The sequence below is a fragment of the Balaenoptera ricei genome, chromosome 7 (genome assembly GCF_028023285.1).
Source record: "Balaenoptera ricei isolate mBalRic1 chromosome 7, mBalRic1.hap2, whole genome shotgun sequence".
Taxonomy (NCBI): domain Eukaryota; kingdom Metazoa; phylum Chordata; class Mammalia; order Artiodactyla; family Balaenopteridae; genus Balaenoptera; species Balaenoptera ricei.
In genome coordinates this window covers 102,772,353-102,791,789 of record NC_082645.1, presented here as the reverse complement: position 1 = coordinate 102,791,789, position 19,437 = coordinate 102,772,353, and the positions used below count along the sequence as shown (strand labels likewise).

Here is a 19,437-nt window from a genome sequence, read left to right as displayed (position 1 = left end):
AACTCCACTGGTGAGAGTGGCAGGGTGCAGACCTGCTAGAGTAGCCACTACTGGCTGTGATCACGCAGCATGTCTTGGGCCTTGTCTTTACATTTGTAGAGGGAATGGAGACCACAGATTAGTCAGTTAAGTGTCGGCCACCTAAGAGAGCCGTGACTCAGTATGGCTTCTGTTCCATGTCTGGCCTAGAAGATGAATACCTTGAAGGTCTAGGTTTTATCTTTGTGGTTAGTTCCAGAACCTAGCACAGTGGTGGGTGTATAGTGGGCCCTCAATAAACATTGATAAACCAGCTAACTGACTATACCAACAAAAACAAAACTCAACTTTGCCGCTGCACATCTTCTGGTGAGGGTCCTAAGCACCATTCCACTGTGCAGAAGTTGGATTAGAGAGAAAGAGCTAGCAAATGAATTCCTAATACCGCTGTAAGATGAGATGATGTATACCATTAAGTAGTAAAATGGAAGGCAGCTATAAAGAAGTGAATTTTGTGTAATATGTAATTAACCCAGGTAACTGACTAACACAAAATAATAGTGAGACAATACACTTGATAACATCTTATAAAGGATTAGATAATATTCTTATATGAGGAAAAAACCCACATTTACAACCACAGTATTTGACTGCAAAAAGCCTCTCTGATGATTATGTTCTGGACCAGCCGGGTCAAGAAAAAATTTCCCTGACTGATGTATCCTTGCAGTATTGAGTTTATTTTTATTTTTATTTTTTTTAATAGATCTTTATTGGAGTATAATTGCTTCACAATACTGTGTTAGTTTCTGTTGCACAACAAAGCGAATCAGCCATATGCATACACATGTCTCCATATCCCCTCCCTTTTGAGCCTTCCTCCCGTAGTCCTCCCTGTCCCACCCCTCTAGGTCATTGCAAAGCACCGAGCCGATCTCCGATCTCCCTGTGCTATGCCGCTGCTTCCCACCAGCCAACTATTTTACATTCGGTAGTGTATACATGTTGATGCTTACTCTCACTTCGCCCCAGGTTCGCCCTCCCACCCTGTGTCCTCAAGTCCATTTACTATGTCTGCGTCTTTATTCCTGCCCTGCAGCTAGGTTCATCAGTACCATTTTTTTTTTTTTAAGATTCCATGTATATGTGTTAGCATACGGTATTTGTTTTTCTCTTTCTGACTTACTTTCACTCTGTATGACAGACTCTAGGTCCATCCACCTCACTACAAATAACTCAATTTCCTTTTTTTTTTTTAGTGTTAGCTTTTAATAAGACTCATTAGTGTCTTCTTAATTACTTCTTCATAAATAATCCTGCCAAAGGTTGTGGTATAGACCGTTCAAGGATGATTATTCAAGGTCATCCTTACAGCTGTTTTCTTCTAACTGTTAACTTTTGAAGGATCTCATTATTTTTTCACTGCAAAAGATAGGTAATTTTGTTTTCACTTCTGTCTTGTGCAGCCAAGAACTAGTGTTGATAAGAGTTGAATTTAATGTCTTAGTTACATTTTTCTGCACTTAAAAATGCTATATTTGTTAATTAGATCATATAAAAGTATAATATTCATTCTAAAGTACTCTTGAAGAACAATTTATAAAACTTTATGCTTGATAACCAGAGCTGAAGTAAAATTTCTATTTATCTTTGCTTTTAAACTTGGAAATACATTGATTATGATTTTATGTATCAAAGATATTCTTAAATAGATTGGAGGTGGTGACATGGGTAATAGAAACGATAGTTCCTACCACATGTATATGTCTACTAATTGCCCATCTCAATGAAAGAAAGATTTTTTTCAAATAGAGATTCAGTCTTTCAGTCCTCATCCCAAATTAGCACTGAGTAAATATTTAAATACTTAAACAAACATAGATCTTTAGAAGCATGAGGAATCTACCTGTGATTACACCTTCATCTCAGTTCTAGATGAATTTGCATTCAGCATTCATTTGTTAACCACCTACAGATTACCGTGGTGGGTACTGTGCTAAGGGCTAAGAATACAGAGCTGAATGAGACACTTTTCTTCTCAAACTTAAGAGTAACCAGATACATTCTCAGCTGTAAAATTATCTCAGAGATACTGAGGTAACACAAAGAAGGAAGTGTTTTGTGCTCCGAGGATTTAGAGGATAGATAGGAATTTGCCAGACATAGTGGAGGTAAGGTGGAGGTGATTTCTATAATGGACAAACACATGCTAGTGTGAGTCAACACTCAGGGAACCAGAAAATTATTTTAAAATAAATGCACAGTAGGGAGTGAATGGCAGAAGTAGAGGCTGAAGAGCTAGATAGGAACCAGATCTTGAAGTATCTTGTTTGTCATACTAACGGGAACTTAGATACTAAGGAGCCAAGAATCTTAAGTTTAAATTCATTTGACAGCTGGGCGGATGACTTTGTTTCAAGAGCTAGTGGGAGAATAAGGATGTGTAAGAGGTTATTGTGGGAGTTTAGATGAGAAATGAAAGTCCTGAGCAAAGGAAAAGACAGTGGGAGAAGCAGGTGGAGGAAAGGGTAGATTTGAAGAGATTTCAAGAAGACTTAATTCATTAGATTTGGGGGGTGAGAGAGAGAAGAGTCTGGGGAGATTCCTAGGTTTGAGTGGATGGCAGTCCCTTTCATCTTGTCTTTGATAGGGGGCAGAGGGGAAGAATTGGGTCATGAGGATTGGGAGAGACAAGTTTTCTGAGGTGTCAGGCATTTAGATAGTGGTATCTACTAGGCATTTGGTAAACAAAACTGGAGCTCCGGCAGAGATCTGGACTTAGAGAAAAGGCTGAGAGGCCTCACCATATGGGTAGTAACTAAAATTGTATGACTGGCTAGGATTTTTCAGTTGTTGAAATGATCAAGTTCAAGATTATTCTCATATTGACTGAAATAATGGTTTTATGCAGCCTCTTTTCCTTTTTGCACGGTAAACTGCTGATTTAAATATTTTGGAGTTAAAGCATCTGAAACTAGTTACTGTGTTTTATGATAGAATTTCTACTCAAGGACATGAATTTAAGACCAACTTTGAAGCTTAAAAAATGTCATTTAAGTTTAAAATAAATAAATTAAGTCTGGTAAAACTCATTTTTCATTCTTATCTAAAAATTGTCAAAGGTCAATTCTCCCTAATTAAAAAAAATTGTGAAATGCTATTACTTCTTTCTTTATGCTGTTCAGAGGCTATGTCTTCAGCAAAAGGCAGCTTTAGAAACCTCTGTAATATGCCTGCTGAGGGAGAGTGTTAGAGAATAAGGATGCCTGGTTGGCAGGAATTATTTAGATTAAAAAAGTGCAAGATTTATTAGTTTAGTCTTGGAAAAATTTCAACCAAGAGAAAATAAAATTTATCACTTAATAGCACATATCCAGAGTCTGGAAGAGTATAAGACAAGTTATTGAACCAGTTCTGGGGAGTGGGAGAAGTAAGCTGAGGGAGTTCCAGGGTACTTATGATCTTTGTGATTGAAAGTTAAATGAACCTGCTTAGACAGTTAAAAAAGAAAAAAAGAATGTTCTAATGCTGGTAAAGGTTTATGTTGATGTGTTTTTGAGAAGTGGAATTCTTTTGAGGATTATAGTTTGGATTAGTATATCCTTTTATATTGCAGCTGCTTAAACCACTTGCTAGATATTTTATAAGCTTTTGTTTAAAAAAAAAAAAAGAAGAAAGAAAAAGCCTCTGATCCAATGTGGCTTTCTAAACTGGTGATGGTATAACCAGCAAGGCTCTGTAAATTAACTTATTAGTTTTTATAACTTTATAACTGTACTTGAAAATATGCAGTTCCCTACCAAAAAATCAAGAGTGTTAGGATTACTGTGTAAAATTTTAATAGTATGTGATTGCCTTTCCTAGAAGTGAAATCTTTGATTTAAATGTGTCAAAAATGGAAACTCTTTTTGGTTGGGGGGGAAAAAAAGAAAACTAAATTAATATGGGAAAAAGTAAGAAATGTGTAACTTAGAAAGTATAAAGTTTAGTATTCATTATACAACTTTTTCTGCTTCATTATAATTCATTTTTAATGATACTTTTTCTTTTGTGTTGATCAGCTAACTCATAACATTAAAAATGTGGTGCTTCGACCCAGTGGAGCAAAACAAAGCCGCCTAATGTTAACTCTACAAGATAATAGCTTCTTGTCTATTGATAAAGTACCAAGTAAGGATGCAGAGGAAATGAGGTTGTTTCTGGATGCAGTTCATCAAAACAGACTTAATGCAGGTGAGCACTAATCCTCCCAGGGTCTGACATTAGCAGTTATAAAAATATTACTAGATAGTAGACCAGTATCCCTCATGAATATTGATGCAAAAATTTTCAACACAATACTAGTAGACCTAATTCAACAGCACGTTAAAAGAATTGTATACCATGACCAAGCGGGATTTATTTCTGGAATACAAGAATAGTTCAAGATATGAAAAAATCTATCAATGTGATTATTCAAATTAGCAGAATGGAGGACAAAAACCACATGATCATCTTGATGCAGAAAAAGTGTTTGATAAAATTTAACATTCTTTCATGATAGAAACACTCAACAAAGTAGGAATTAAAGGAAACTACCTTACCTCAGCATAATAAATGCCTTATATGAACAGCCGATAGCTCAATGATGGAAAACTGAAAGGTTTTCTGCTGAGATCAGGAACAGGAAAGGATGCCCTCTCTTACCCATTCTATTCAACATAGTACTGGAAGTCCTAGCCAGAGCACTTAGGCAAGAAAAAGAAATAAAATTGGAAAGGAAGAAGTAAATTTATCTTTGTTCTCAGATGACATGATCTTATATGTAGAACACCCTAAAGATTCCATGAAAGAGTGTGTCTAGAAAAGGAGTATGATTTAAATTACAATTGGGAAAACTTACCTTGTTACATAATTCTTATATACTTACTTTTTTATATGAAACTTATTCTGAGGTTTTACTCTTGCTATGAAAACAGAAGCTACTATAGAAAATCACACAGTATGATAAGATTCCCCTACCTCCTCCAACCCCTTTCATTTAAAATGTTTTGATTTTTTAAAAATATATATTTGTAGTATTTGTAGGCATCTTTTTAGGAATAATCTGTTGCTTAAAATGAGTTTTCCACTATTATTGTTAGTCTCCAGCTCTATCATCATCAGTACTTTGTTATTACTGATATTTTATAGTTGACAAACTTTTGAGTTTTTTAACTTAAATACAACACATTAAAAACATTTAACAACAACAACAACAAAAAAAAAACATTTAAAAAATGAAGATGTAGCAATGCTGCCTTGCTTGGATTTAATTAATACCTCTATTTCATACACTATTTTCTTGTTTAAAAAATTTTTTTACGGTTGTTTGCCATTTGGTTTCTATTCATTATGTGTTCATGTTACCAAATCTGAACTATGTCAGTCTTCTAAATATTGAATTTTAGAATCAAGGAATTGAGTACCGTTTGAAAGTTTAGAATATATCAGGGATTATGTCTGTATTTCTATATTTGTTTTATTCCATCATATTAATTGAATCACTGTTTTAAGAATTGATGTGTGTAAGAAAAGCATGTCTCTAAATACATTAGAGGGGACTTCCCTGGTGGCACAGTGGTTACGAATCCGCCTGCCAATGCAGGGTACACAGGATCTATCCCTGGTCCGGGAAGATCCCACATGCCGCGGAGCAACTAAGCCCGTGTGACACAAGTACTGAGCCTGAGCTCTGGAGCCCACGTGCCACAACTACTGAAGCCCACGCACCTAGAGCCCATGCTCCACAACAAGAGAAGCCACTGCGATGAGAAGCCCGTGCACCGCAGTGAAGAGTAGTCCTTGCTCGCCACAACTAGAGGAAGCCCGCACACAGCAACGAAGACCCAATGCAGCCAAAAATTTAAAAATTAAATAAATAAATAAATAAATAAATAAACACATTAGAGTGGAAAGCACAGTAGACTGGGGCCCAAGTTTGAGTCTGAACAACGTGACATAATGGAAAAACATGAGCTTTGGACCTAAACAGGTTTGGGTTTGAATCCTAGCTCTACTTGTTATTTCCTGTGTGGTTTTGGGCAGCTCCCTTAATAACTGAGTTTCAGTTTCCTCATCTCTAAAATGAATGTTTTATCACCTTAATTTCAGTGCTTAATAAAAAATTAGAGCTCATTAATGTAAAGCATGACTGGCACATGATAGACACTCAGTAAGTCATTACTGCTTTTAGAGTGGCTAGCTGTGGACTCTGTACTCTTAGGCAAGTTGGGTTTAAGTTGCCTTAGCTGCCCAAAAGTGATAATATGTACTTTGCAGACTAGAGTAAGCTAATGAATATAAAAATACTTTGAAAAGTGTGAAACATTTAAAGTATAATATGTGGTGTTTGAAATGAATGGGAAAAAGACTAATATTAGATGAACATTGTTGTCTATAAATAGGATAACCAGCTAACCATTTAAGAAGGTAATAAAACTGGATCCTTATCTTACTCCTTCATCTAAATAGATTTTACATTGATCAAAGATTTGAATGTAAAAAAAAAGGTGATAAAAGTATTATTAGAAGGGTAGAATGGATTTTAACATAATATGTGGATGGGAAAAACCTTTCTGAGTATGACATAAAACCAGAATCAATAAAGGAAAAGAGGGCTTCCCTGGTGACGCAGTGGTTGAGAATCCGCCTGCCAATGCAGGGGACACTGGTTTGAGCCCTGGTCCAGGAAGATCCCACATGCCGCAGAGCAACTAAGCCCGTGCACCACAACTACTGAGCCTGCGCTCTAGAGCCCACATGCCACAGCTGCTGAAGCCCGCGCACCTAGAGCCCTTGCTCCACAACAAGAGAAGCCACTGCAATGAGAAGCCTGCGCACCGCAACCAAGAGTAGCCCCCGCTCGCCACTAGAGAGAAGCCCGCACACAGCAACGAAGACACAACGCAGCCAAAAATAAAAATAAATAAATTTTTAAAATAAATAAATAAAGGAAAAGATTAATAACTTGGACTGTGTAAAAAATTTAAGTGATCTCTGACAAGGAAAAAAGAAAAGACAAAGGAAGAAAACTTTAGCCACAGTGACAGAGTTAATATTGCTAATATATAAATACTGACTTTCCAAATCAGTAAGAAAAAAGACAATTCAGTAGAGAAATGGACATATACGAAATTCAGGAAGGAAAACAGGTGGCCCATAAACACGAAAAAATTCTCAACTTCACCAGTAATTAAACAAATACAAATTCTTACTATCACATTGGCAGTAGTGTGAGGGGAGGCAAGATACTCTCATATACTTGGTAGGAGCTTAGAGATTTTTTTTTTTTGAGGAATAGTGATAATATCAATTTAGTTTAAAATTGTACATCCTTTACACCAACATTCTTTTTCTAAAGAGTTTTATCCTATGAAAGTTGTTCCACTAGTGCAAGACGATATGTAAAAGGATGTTCGGCATTATTTGCAATGTCTTTAAATTAAAACATTCCAAATGATCATCAGTGAGAAGTTAATGAAATTAAAATGTAAAATACTTTTTTTTGGGGGGAGGGTAGGGGCCACACCACAGCTTGTGGGATCTTAGTTCCCCGACCAGGGATTGAACCCCAGCCCCCAGCAGTGGAAGCACAGAGTCCTAACCACTGGACTGCCAGGGAATTCCCTTAAAATACTTTTTAAAATATATAAAAATTCATATTTATACATTACTTTGCATGTTCTTTAAACTAGCATTGATTTCTTTAGAATAGAAGCCATTTAGTCTGTTTGCTGAACTTACAGAGAATGTTTTGGCTTATACATTACTGGAAGTATATCAGTCACTGATTCTGACACATGTCCTTAGCATCCAGTGTCCATGTTCATGCCATAGATACACAGTGACTAACTTTTCTATAGTGTTAATTAGCAAATATTTATATAGGAGAATTTCTAGCATTTTCTTTTTGCATTTAAAAATTTACCCTTCTATTATCAACACATGTTTCCAAATTTTTGCATAGTTATTTAATTTTTTGCTTGATCCTAGTTCTAAATTTTATTTACTGTATATATCAGAATTACTTTCTGTCAGATAAGCACTTTGATTTGTTTTATTTTTCCTGTTTCTGTTTCCTCAATATTAAATAATAATAATGACAAATCTCTTTATTAAAGTAAGTGATTTGAGATTTTTTTTTTTTTTTTCCACCAGCCATGAAACCTTCTCAGGGTTCTGGTAGTTTTGGAGCTATTCTGGGCAGCAGGACCTCACAGAAGGAAACCAACAGGCAGCTCTCTTACTCAGACAATCAGGTATGTTTATTTGAATCGTTTTAGCTTTTTTTAAAAAAAAAGATAATCTTAGATAGACATTCTATAAGGTAGTTGCAGGAAGTAGAATTTAGACTGTAATGTCTAGTAATTCTTGCATTATCTCAAGGGTACTTTCCACATATCTGAAATTTACCACAGTGTAGTTTTTAAGAACATAGCTTTGGAGTTAGATGTGGGTTTGAGACTTGGTGCTGCCACTTACTAGCTGTAGGTCATTGGAGAGAAGTTCCTTAAGTATCCTGAGCCTTAGTACCCATCTGTAAAATTAAGACAGCAATAATATTTTAAGGGTTGTTATGAGATAATGCATGTTGTAAAAGTGCTTAGCCCATGATACCATATACTAACAACCCCATAAATGTTTGCTGCTATTATTTCTTTGATGCTTTTTGGGTCTGTTCTACATTATGAACTTTGCCTCTATACTATATGATACCAGACTGTTTTGTTGGGTCTTCTGTTTGCTTTTTAAATAGTTTTTCTTTCATAAATATTCAGCCAGCCATGAGACTTACTGTGCGCTATTGCAACTTAGCAGTCCTGTGTCTCTTTTAATTTGTCTTACAAAGGTAAACCAGGTGTAAAAAGAAACTTTGAAGCTCCCCTGTAAGTAAAAGGATGAATTCTGTTTGGCTGTGCAGATAGATTGATTACTTAAACCATTTACTGGACTAAGCAATCAATGAATAAGATTTCAGTTTTGTTAATTTCTTTTTACAAGTTGGGGTTTTTTTTGTTTTTTTTTTACATTTTAATTGAGGTACGATTGATATGCAGTAAATTGCACATATTTAAAGTGTGCAATTTGATACATTTTTGACTTATGTACATACCTGCAAAATCATCACCATAATCAACCTAGTGAACATAGCTATAATCCTTAAAAGCTTCTTTATCCCCCTTTGTAATCCTTCTCTCCAGCTCCCTGTCTGGCCCCTATCCCTAAGCCACAAATGAATTGCTCTGTGTCACTCTAGATTACTTTGCATTTTCTAGAGTTTTATATAAATGGGATCAGTGTATAATTTTTTTTGTCTGGGTTTTTCACTCATTATAATTACTTTGAGATTGATCCATTTATAGGTAGAAATTTAACGTATTAGAATATTTAAACTATAAGTGTTAACATATCTAGCAGAAGCAAATATACTTTCACAAGTAATGATTCCCATTAGTGAGATTATAAAATCAATTTTGTGGATTGTGACTAGCATTAAATAAAAAAGGAATAGAGGAGAAAACAATAGAGAAGGTATTATGCATAGTAAGGAAAAGTATTGGTTTCTGAAACTTCTGGTTTTATTTATATGTATGTGTAATATGTTGTGATGTAAAATATTTCTCGCTATGGGGTCATGGTCAAAAAAGGTTGAAAAATATGCAAAACAGTATGCATATAGTATGCTACTGTTTGTATAACAAGAATAAAATATTGATTTTCATTTGCATAGAAAACAATAGAAGAATACTTATAAGGTGTAGGAGGATGGGAAGTGGAAGAACTGGGTGAATGGCATTGGGGTGATGAGACTTTTCAGTATATGGCTTTTATAACAGTATTTTGATTTTTTTGAATCTTGAGAATGATTTACCCATTTGAAAATAAATTTAACTTTTAAATCGTTCATCCAGATGACCTCAGAGATTTTTTCTTTCTTATTCTAAGATTGTAATTCTGTAGAAGGTAATTGGAAATATTTTCCATAGAGATAATCACATAGCTCTTAATGTAGAGTTATAAAACTTATCTGGCAGAATGCTGGTCAAAAACACTGTTTTCCAACTAATATGTGTAAAGTGTGCATTATCTTTGAATGTTTTTAATGTGTTTTGGGGGTAGATTCTTTGATTCATCTTCTGCCAGTAGGCTCTATTTCACTTTCAATCTCCCCATTGTTATATATATTTGTTTCATTTCTCCAAACTAGAACCCCCTCAAAAGTCATATGCTGTACATATGACTTGGCATTTAAATTGTGGCAACTAAATATCATTATTGCTCCTTTTTCTCACATTTATGTCACTTTAAATTATCATAATTGGATTTTTTTCCCTAAAGATGTGTTTCATGCTGGTCACTAGAACCTTGTCTTGTGTATGTGAGTCCTTTTTTTTAATTCAGTAATTCAAAGCAGATTCCTTTCTGCTTCCAGGAATGCTGTGGAATTTGTAAGTTTACAAGAATACTATAGGAAAATATGCGTCAAGCTTAATTTCTGACACTGACCGTACATTAGAATCACCTAGAGTGCTTTAAAAAAAGTGCTGATGAATGGACCTCACCCCCATACCAAATAGGCTAGAATCTCTGGAGTTGGGTCTCCAGTTGTGGGTATTTTTTAAAAGTTCCCTATATGAGGATCACTGGTCTAAAAGTATGCCAATTAATTTGAAGAACTGGCTGTGTTAAACTTTATTCTTATAGGTCTCTTCAAAAAGAGGAAGTTTGGAAACTAAAGATGATATTCCATTTCGAAAAGTTCTTGGTAATCCAGGTAGAGGATCGATTAAGGCCGCAGCAGGAAGTGGAGTAACTGCTACCCGGACAGTTCCCTCTTTGACATCTACATCCACACCTCTTAGATCAGGGTTATTAGAAAATAGGTATGAAAGACTTTTTTTCTTTCTTAGTCATTAGCTCTGCCTGTTTATAAATGTTTTTCAGGCCTTTTAGAAAAACCGATAATTTGAGAAAAAGAAGGAGATTTTTCCAGTTAGAAGAAGAAAGTGTGAAGTGTGTTTTTTGGAGATAATTAGTATTTGTCTTGTGATTTATGTTAGTGACACATATAGAGCTTGCAGATACACAGTATATTAATTTAAATGTGGTGTAGAGAATTAGATAGCAGTAGTCACGGTTCTTGTTCTTGAGTATGTTGGTTTATACTTTTTAATAGTATGAATTACAACTTTTTAAAAATAACGTTTTTTTCTCTGTTTTTTATAGGACTGAAAAGAGGAAAAGAATGCTATCATCTGGCTCAGAGCTGAATGAAGATTACCCTAAAGAAAATGATTCATCGTCGTAAGTTGCTTTAAGAACTTTTATGGCACTAGATCAGTGTTTCTTATATTGGTAATTACAACCACTAGAGAAGATTGGGATGGTGTTCAGTTTATGGGAATCCCAAAGATAGAAGAACAAGATTTAGAGTATTTTGGTGACAGTAGGTTATGGGCTCAATAGGGAGAGGATTTGGCCATTAGTATTGCTTTGGTCATTCCCGTGCACTTCTCCCATCCTAGCTTTTTTTATTTGCAGCACTTAGAAGAAGGATAGAGCTGAAGAACTCTAAATAAGTGTTTCTTGTTGGCTACTCTTTTAGCATGGACCCCCTTCCTTCCCTCTTCCCTTTACCTGTAAAAAAATTTTTTTACCTTATTCATGTGAAAAGTTAACTTAGGTAGACATGTGGACACAGTGGGGGAAGGGGAGGGTGGGACGAATTGGGAGGTTAGGTTTGACATAAATACACTACTGTGTGTAAAATAGATAGCTGATGGGAACCTGCTGTACAGCACAGGGAGCTCAGCTCGATGCTCTGTGATGACCTAGATGGGTGGGATGGGGAGCTGGGAGGGAAGTCCAAGAGGGAGAGGATATAGGTATACATATAGCTGATTCACTTCATTGTACAACAGAAACTAACACAACATTGTAAAGCAATTATACTCCAATAAAAAAATAAAATAAAACCCTGCATAGGTTCTAGGCAAGGAGCGTCAATCTTTTGGAGCTATTTTTTGTGTTGAACAAAAGGGCATACCTGCAATAGGATAGTCACCAGCTCACAGTTCTCTTCCTCATAATGGATGGGTTGTGGGTTTTGTTTGTTAGTTTGTCTGTCTGTCTTTTGGGAGAGAAAACTTATTACACAGTTGCCAGGTAATACCTTAACAGAAATCAGTTGCTATTCAGTTAACTGGTGTTCAAGGTCAAAGGGTCACCAGAAAGGAGTTGGGAGAAAGCTAAAGAAACTTTATATAGTAATTGGGTTCTTGGTTCTGTTGCTGTAACAGATACAAAAATCTAGGTAGGTGATAAGACTGGTGTGGTATCTTAAACTACAATGACTATGGACTCAAGTTCCTTCTATCTTGTTGATCTGCCATTCTTAATAAGTAGCTTCCATTTTATGAACCAGGATAGCTTCAGCCTCCACTCTCATGTCTGTATTCCTATTGGGAAGGAGGAAAGGAGCAAAGGGAGGGCATACTGCTCTCGTGTAGGCTGAAAATTGTACACACCACTTTTGTGCATATCACATTGGCTGGAACTTAGTCATGTGGTTATATGAAGTTATGAGAAGGTCTGGGAAATGCCTAGCCCAAATTCTACTATTATGGCAGAAGAGTACAGTGGTTATTTGGGGACAACTAACAGTCTGCCATAGTTTACTCTTCTAGCCACAGACTTAACCTCTGTTTATCATTCTTCCCGTATATAGAGTACTCCTACCTTCACCCTGCTGGAGATAACCTCCATGTCTCATTTAGTCATTGTATCCAGCTCAGAGTCCAGGATCTCTGGGTTATGTGCAGTTCTCTGCATAAGGTCCAGGTGTGCCTTGGACCATGCACCTCATGGTCTGACACCTAAAAACTAAGAGGCAGGTTAATCTGCATTCCTCACTCCCATCTCCCTACACATATCATTCATTATGCATTGCTGGAGTAGGCACAGGATAACCACAATAAAAGTTACCGTTTAGAAAAGATAAGAATAGGAAACTGAGGAGTCATTGGTCTATAGCAGAGATAAAATCTTGTTAGGCAGAAATTGTGAAGACAGTGAAAGCAGTGGAATAAGTTCTTCATTAGCCCATGTAGCAGTCTCTGTCCTATCCCCTGGGAGAAACCCTTGCTCATTGTACTCCATATGACTCCTGGCTTTGCCCTTTGATTGATTTCCTTTGTCTGTTATCTTTCAAGGCCATAGCTGAAGGGGATTTTGAAGACTATGTTCTTTGGAGCCATTCAGCTTTTGTAGCCTACATCATGCTGGTGTAGTTCTGTAAGTTAGAAGTCTGGAAGCTTTAGAAGTCTAGAAGTTTCTTTAAAGGTAGAACAAGCAGGCTTTTATAGGCTTGAGAAAGAATTGGGGCCAATATTTTTGTTGTTATTTTGGTTCTTTTAATAAATTTTGGAATAATTTTAGATTTACAGGAAAGTTGCGAAGATAGTATAGAATGTACCTGTATACCCCTCACGCAGTTTTCCCTAATATTAACATCAGTTTTTCACAAAACTACTTCTCCAGTTACCTCTTATCATTGCCTCAATTTGAGAATTAGAAGCAGTTGGATTTTTTTAGTCCCATATGGTCTCAAGTTACCACACAATTTTAATTCTAGGCCATTGGCACAGAGAAATGTATTCCTTTTCATCCTTGATTGCAAGCTGGCTAGTTCTTGCCCAGATTTATCTGTCTTGAATAGAACCTCACTGTAAGCAGTAAGAAGCACTAACACAGACCAGTGTTCTTAATTGTCTCAACCTTTTCCTTTGAGGTCTGCCTCCCAAGACATTACAGATAACAGTTCTGTAAATATTTTGCTGAAATATAACAATAGTCACCAGCTTTCCAGTCTGTAATATCTGTGTTCTTACCCTCTACCTTCCTACTGAGCTAGTTCTGCATATTATAGGTTTGTTATGGTAGCATCCCACTTCTAGTAACAAAATTTGTGTATTTGGAGTCCAGTTGTAGGGAACAAAATTCACTCTAGCTAGTTTACGCACAAAGGTATTTCCATACAGAGAGCATTAAATGGCTTACAGAATCATTAGGAAAGCTGAAAATGTAGACTCTAGGTTACGCTTTCAGGAATGATTTTGAGAGCCATGCCCCAGATCAGGTCACCAAAGATGCTTCTGGCTATCATGAAGTGAACAGCTGAATTGGAAGCTGGCATGAAAGCTGTTATCTGTAAAACTGTGCTGCCACTGCCAAATGCGGAAATCCTCTACAGGAAAACCAGATACCCCCACGTTGATGTTAACCACCAGAAGTAGCAGAACACATGACCTCTCCCTATTTCCATTTCCCATATCTTGCACAAGTATATGTAATTTACCTTAAATCTTGAACACTAACTTGGAAATGTAGTTTTTTAGCTTTCTGGCTTCTGTAGAACAGGGAGGTACACTGAAAGGTGGTAGTAATGGACTTTGCATGCCAGTCCACCATATTCACCACACTTTGGGGAAGTCTCAGTTGTTCCACTTTGAGTTGTCTGATGAACCCTAAATTTCTAATCCTTATTCTGGGCTAATAATACTTTTTATACCATCACAATTAAATTTTTTAAAGTTTGGACTTCCTACAAGCAGGCTCTAGATGAATATACTTTTGCAAATGCCTTATTAAGGAAGTACTCATAGGCGAGACCAGTAACAGAGTAAGGAAAGCAGGACTGGGAAGGGGAGGAAGCCAACTAAGGATGTCACCTTAGATAAAAGTCCCACAGAGAGTGGGCCTCATCTTGATCCAGCAGGAGGTCTGGGCTTCTTTCAACTAGAAGTAAGGAAGATGGGCTTTCATATTTCCATACTGCACTGTTTTTGGTTAACAGCTGCCTTGGGGCTTTTGGCTCTGCCTAGATGCGTAAAATATTTGAAATAGCCCAAAGGCAGTCTTCTGAAGAACTGCAGGTGCTGGCTGTTGAAAACATAATAGTCTAGATGTGTGAGAAGTATAAACAGCGATCTGAGGGGGCTCTGATAGAGCATCACTATTAAGTTCATTCCATCTTATTATAGATTCTTCACATTGATGCTTTTCAATTTCTGGGTGAGAATATTAAAAAAAGGAGGGTTAGTGGGATGAGCTGCAGTTCTTTTTGTCCTTATTGCTACAAATAGCCTTGAGGCTATAACTGATATTATTATCTACTTTTACCATCCATTCTAGATTCACTGCATTTTCCACTAACACTTCTGGTCTTAATGGTTTGCCTGGTGGTATGACAGATCTTCTTCTCTGAGGGATCTGAGCCCCTGGTCACTGTGTACTTCTCAGGCTGTGATTGCTGTAATTGCCCATTCAGAGTTAAAACTGAGCATGAGAGCACTAAGGATTCCCTGGTCAATTTCCTTTATTCCAAACATATTCTTCCTGCCCTCATTATATAGCAGCAACCCTGCCCGCTTATAATAATCAAAGTCAGTTACAGTATGGTAACTCCTTTCTTTGCCTGTTGATCTGCCAGCATGAGAAGCCCAAAATGAGTAGGTAGCAGCCATAGCTTTAGATTAAATGGGACTCTTCCTGTCCCCCCAGTGAAAATGTCCCCACTCTGGAAACCAGGACCTCTGGACCCACAGAATCTAAATCGAGGGGACAAGAAGCACAAGAGTGTTATCAAGAGTGATACTTAGTGGGGGCATTCCTACTTCTGCTTCTTGCTTCCAGACCCATGTATTCTCTATAAATGTAATGGCTTGTTGGTTTGTGCTATATATTGTGTCTTGAAGGGCACCCAGTTCCTAATGAGATCATCTCTAAGCACCTTTAAGGGCTATTGGCCATCAGCTTTGAGGTAATATGGTGTGGTAGGACCAATGGAGCCTTTGGTCATATGCCCTTATTGTACCTCCTTTTCTTTTGTATAAAGTGGGTTTCTCGTTCCAGGATGGTGTTATGTGAGATTTCATGTTAATAAATCATATACTCTTATGAGCCCTCAGAGAGCAATGCAGCCAAGGCACTGTGGGCAGGAAAGGCAAAAGCAAACCTAAAATATATGCCAATCCCAACCAGAATTAATTGCTACCCGTTCTGGGATGGAAGGTGTCTAATGTAATCAACTTATCACCAGATGACTGGTTAGTTTCCTTAAATGATAGTACTCAATCACGGGCTGGGGATCAGCCTCTGCTGCTGACCAGTTGGACATTCAGCAGCATCAGTAGCTAAACCAGCCTTATTGAAGGGGAGCCCCTATTGTAGGGTGCATTCAGAGCTTTTATCTCTGCCACCATGGCTGTTATTCATGGGCCCTTTTGTGGAAGTACTTGGATGGCTGAGTACAGAGATTGAATGGCAGCTACTGGACAAGTTACCCTGCGTGATTGTTTCTTAAGTGGAGACATTAAGAGACTTAATGTCTCTTCAGTGGAGTTCTCTGGTGAGCATTAACATGTGAAACAGATGTTCACCCTTTGTACATACTTCTATATGACTATCCATAAACCTCTTCCATAAATCATTTCTCCCTGATCTTCCAGTCTTATTCCTTCCAGGCCCCTGACCGTCCATCCAAATCATTGGCCACCATCCAGGGGTCCACTGACCCACTTTTCTCTCCACACAAAGTGGATAAAGAGGTGCATTTCTCAAACTCTGCACAGTGTAGGATTTTGTCTTACTCCTGTGTTCCGGGGCAGTCCCTTAGTAGGGCTACAGTGCAGCAACAGTTCATTTTCAGCTTGTACCAATGTACCAAGATGATCCATCCATGAACCAGGCACCGGTTTTTTCCCTCTTCTTCCAGCTGGTCACTGGAATGCTCCTAAGTCTGTTCTCATTATCTATTCCTATTTACTTGGATAAACCACTCACATTTTATGATGGATTACTGCTGTATCTTCCTGATCTTACAGCTTCATGGGTATGATAGCACCCAGCTCATGATGGCTTGCTCTGGTTGCATAGTCCCTTGATGACCCATAGTCTTTATGATTATTATTTACCCCATATCACTGTATCAGCTATCTAGTGTTGTATAACAATATACTTAAAATAGTAACTATTATCGCTTATGGGTCAGTGGTTACTTGAGTGGTTCTGTTTATCTGGGTCTGGCTTGGCCAGTTGTGGCTGGATTCTCTCATTTTCTCATGCATCCATGGTCAGTTGGTAGGTTGGCTAGGGGTTGGCTGGTCCAAGGTGGCATTACTTGTATGACTGGCCATTGGCTGTCTAGTGGTTGGGGTGATGAGGGAGATTGGCCATGTTTTCTTTTGTCACCTGGCAGGTTACCAGGTGAATTATTCACAAAGCAGTGGTAGGGTTCCAAGAGAATGAGTGGAAGTTTGTAGGGTGCCTTTAGCCTTAGCATCAGGACTTATGTGCTGTTATGTCTGTCACATTCTTTTGGGAGAAGGAAATCACAAGGCCAGCCTCATTAAGGGATGGGGAAATAGATTGCATTTCTTAATAGGGGACTTGGGTACAAGGAAGGGAATAATTTGGGACATTTTTTAAACAGCTTTATTGAGGTACAGTTTACACACCATAAAATTCACCTGTCTTAAATGTATAATTCTGTATTTTTGGTAAATTTATTGAGTTGTGCAACTATCAGCATAATCCAGTTTTAGAACATTTCTATAACCCTAACAAGATCCATTGTGCATTCTACCACATTTTTCAAATGCTGGAGAGATTGCATGAGCCATATTCTCTTCTACTTTATCCAAGTCGAGTTCACTACATATGAAAAATCTTGGTGGTGTAACACTATAGGATACCAAAAATTTTACCACCAGGAATGGAATTTCTGTTGCCATTGCCAAACAATCAATCCAATTCCAGAATCCTGTCCTTAGAGAGTATGCTTCCTAGACCCATTTCTAGCACTAATGGTTGTAGATCAGGTTCCCCAGAAACAAACCCTGAAATGGAGAGTAGTGTGCAAGTGATTTATTTAGGAATTATTCCCAGGGGATACCCAGGAAGGGAGTGGGGGAAGTAAGATATTGAAGTGCAAGAAACAAAGAATGAGTGTGATCTCAGACAGAAATCTGATCTCTGAGCAGGAAAATGCAGAGGTTAGGCTTCATCCTAATCCCAGAGAGAAAAATCTGTTACATAAATTTCACCTTAAAACTGTTCTAATCCAAGGCAAGGGAGCTGGGCTTCTATACTTTAGCACCTGACCTTACTTGTAACTCTCTGAGAGTGCAGGCAAAGTCTCTCTAGTAGCTTGAGGGCAATCCTGTGAAGAACCCTAGGTACAGGCTATCAACAAATTAAAAAAAAAAAAACCTAAATTGAAGAACTTGAAAAAGAATAGATATGCGTATATGTATAACTGAATCACTTTGCAGTACACCTGAAAGTAACGCACCATTGTTAATCAACTATACTCCAATATAAAAAAAAATTGAAAACAAACAAAAAATACCTAAATTGGTGTGGATGAGAGGACACAAAAATGGGGCCAGAGGGAATCTGGGTGGAGCGCCTACATTGTCTGCTTACAGGCTTTATTCATGATGGTTGACATTTAGTAAATAGTATTTCAAATTACATAAACTATAAGAACATTTTGGATTTTGTTTTACTTTTTTTATATATATATAAAAATATATATATATATAAATATATATATATAAAATATATTTATTTATTTATTTATTTATTTATTTATTTATTTATTTTTGGCTGCGTTGGGTCTTCGTTGCTGCGCGCAGGCTTTCTCTAGTTGCGTTGAGCGGGGGCTACTCTTTCTTGCGGTGCATGGGCTCTAGGCATGTGGGCTTCAGTAGTTGTGGCACACGGGCTTAGTTGCTCTGTGGCATGTGGGATCTTCCTGGACCAGGGATTGAACCCCTGTCCCCTGTGTTGGCAGGCGGATTCCTAACCAATGTGCCACCAGGGAAGTCCTGTTTTACTTTTTAAACCTATTCAGTATCAAGCTTGAATAGTTTACTTTTTTTTAAATTTTATTTATTTAAAATTTTTTTTAATTTTAATTTTTTTAGCTAGTTTTTAATTGATTCTTTTGGTCTTAGTAGCTGAATCATTTTATCTGGCCTTGCTTTTGGCTAAGAAAACCTATATAATATTGCTGTCTCTGCTTTGACTTTTGTATAAAGAAAATACTTCATTTTTGCCTAATTACCAGGGTTATGGATTAAATTGGCTTTTGACTAGGTAATGAAAGCTTTTTTTTTTTTTTTTTTGAGAACAACTAGAAGAGCTGGTAAAATATATTTTAAAATCTTTCTGGGGGGAGAATTTTTTTTTTTTTTCACACACACACACACACACACACTGTATTTTATTTTTACAAGAGATAAATAGACTGACACCAAGCATTGTACATGGGTGACCACAACAAAAGCAACAATGATTGCAATTACCAAACATGAAACACACTCATACTATGTCATAATATTGACATTCAGTCCAGTAATCCTCCACTGTAAC

At 37.1% G+C, this 19,437-nt stretch overlaps 1 protein-coding gene across 8 annotated transcripts in view; it reads left to right on the top strand.

The window, feature by feature from the left end:
* USP37 (ubiquitin specific peptidase 37) overlaps positions 1 to 19,437 on the top strand; it is a 93,529-nt gene that overhangs the window by 9,903 nt on the left and 64,189 nt on the right. For all 8 annotated transcript variants that reach the window (XM_059928683.1, XM_059928681.1, XM_059928682.1 and 5 more), the window contains 4 exons: positions 4,041 to 4,212; positions 8,158 to 8,258; positions 10,705 to 10,883; positions 11,227 to 11,304. In XM_059928683.1, the coding sequence (XP_059784666.1) occupies positions 4,041 to 4,212; positions 8,158 to 8,258; positions 10,705 to 10,883; positions 11,227 to 11,304 (530 nt within the window). The remainder of the gene's footprint in view (positions 1 to 4,040; positions 4,213 to 8,157; positions 8,259 to 10,704; positions 10,884 to 11,226; positions 11,305 to 19,437) is intronic.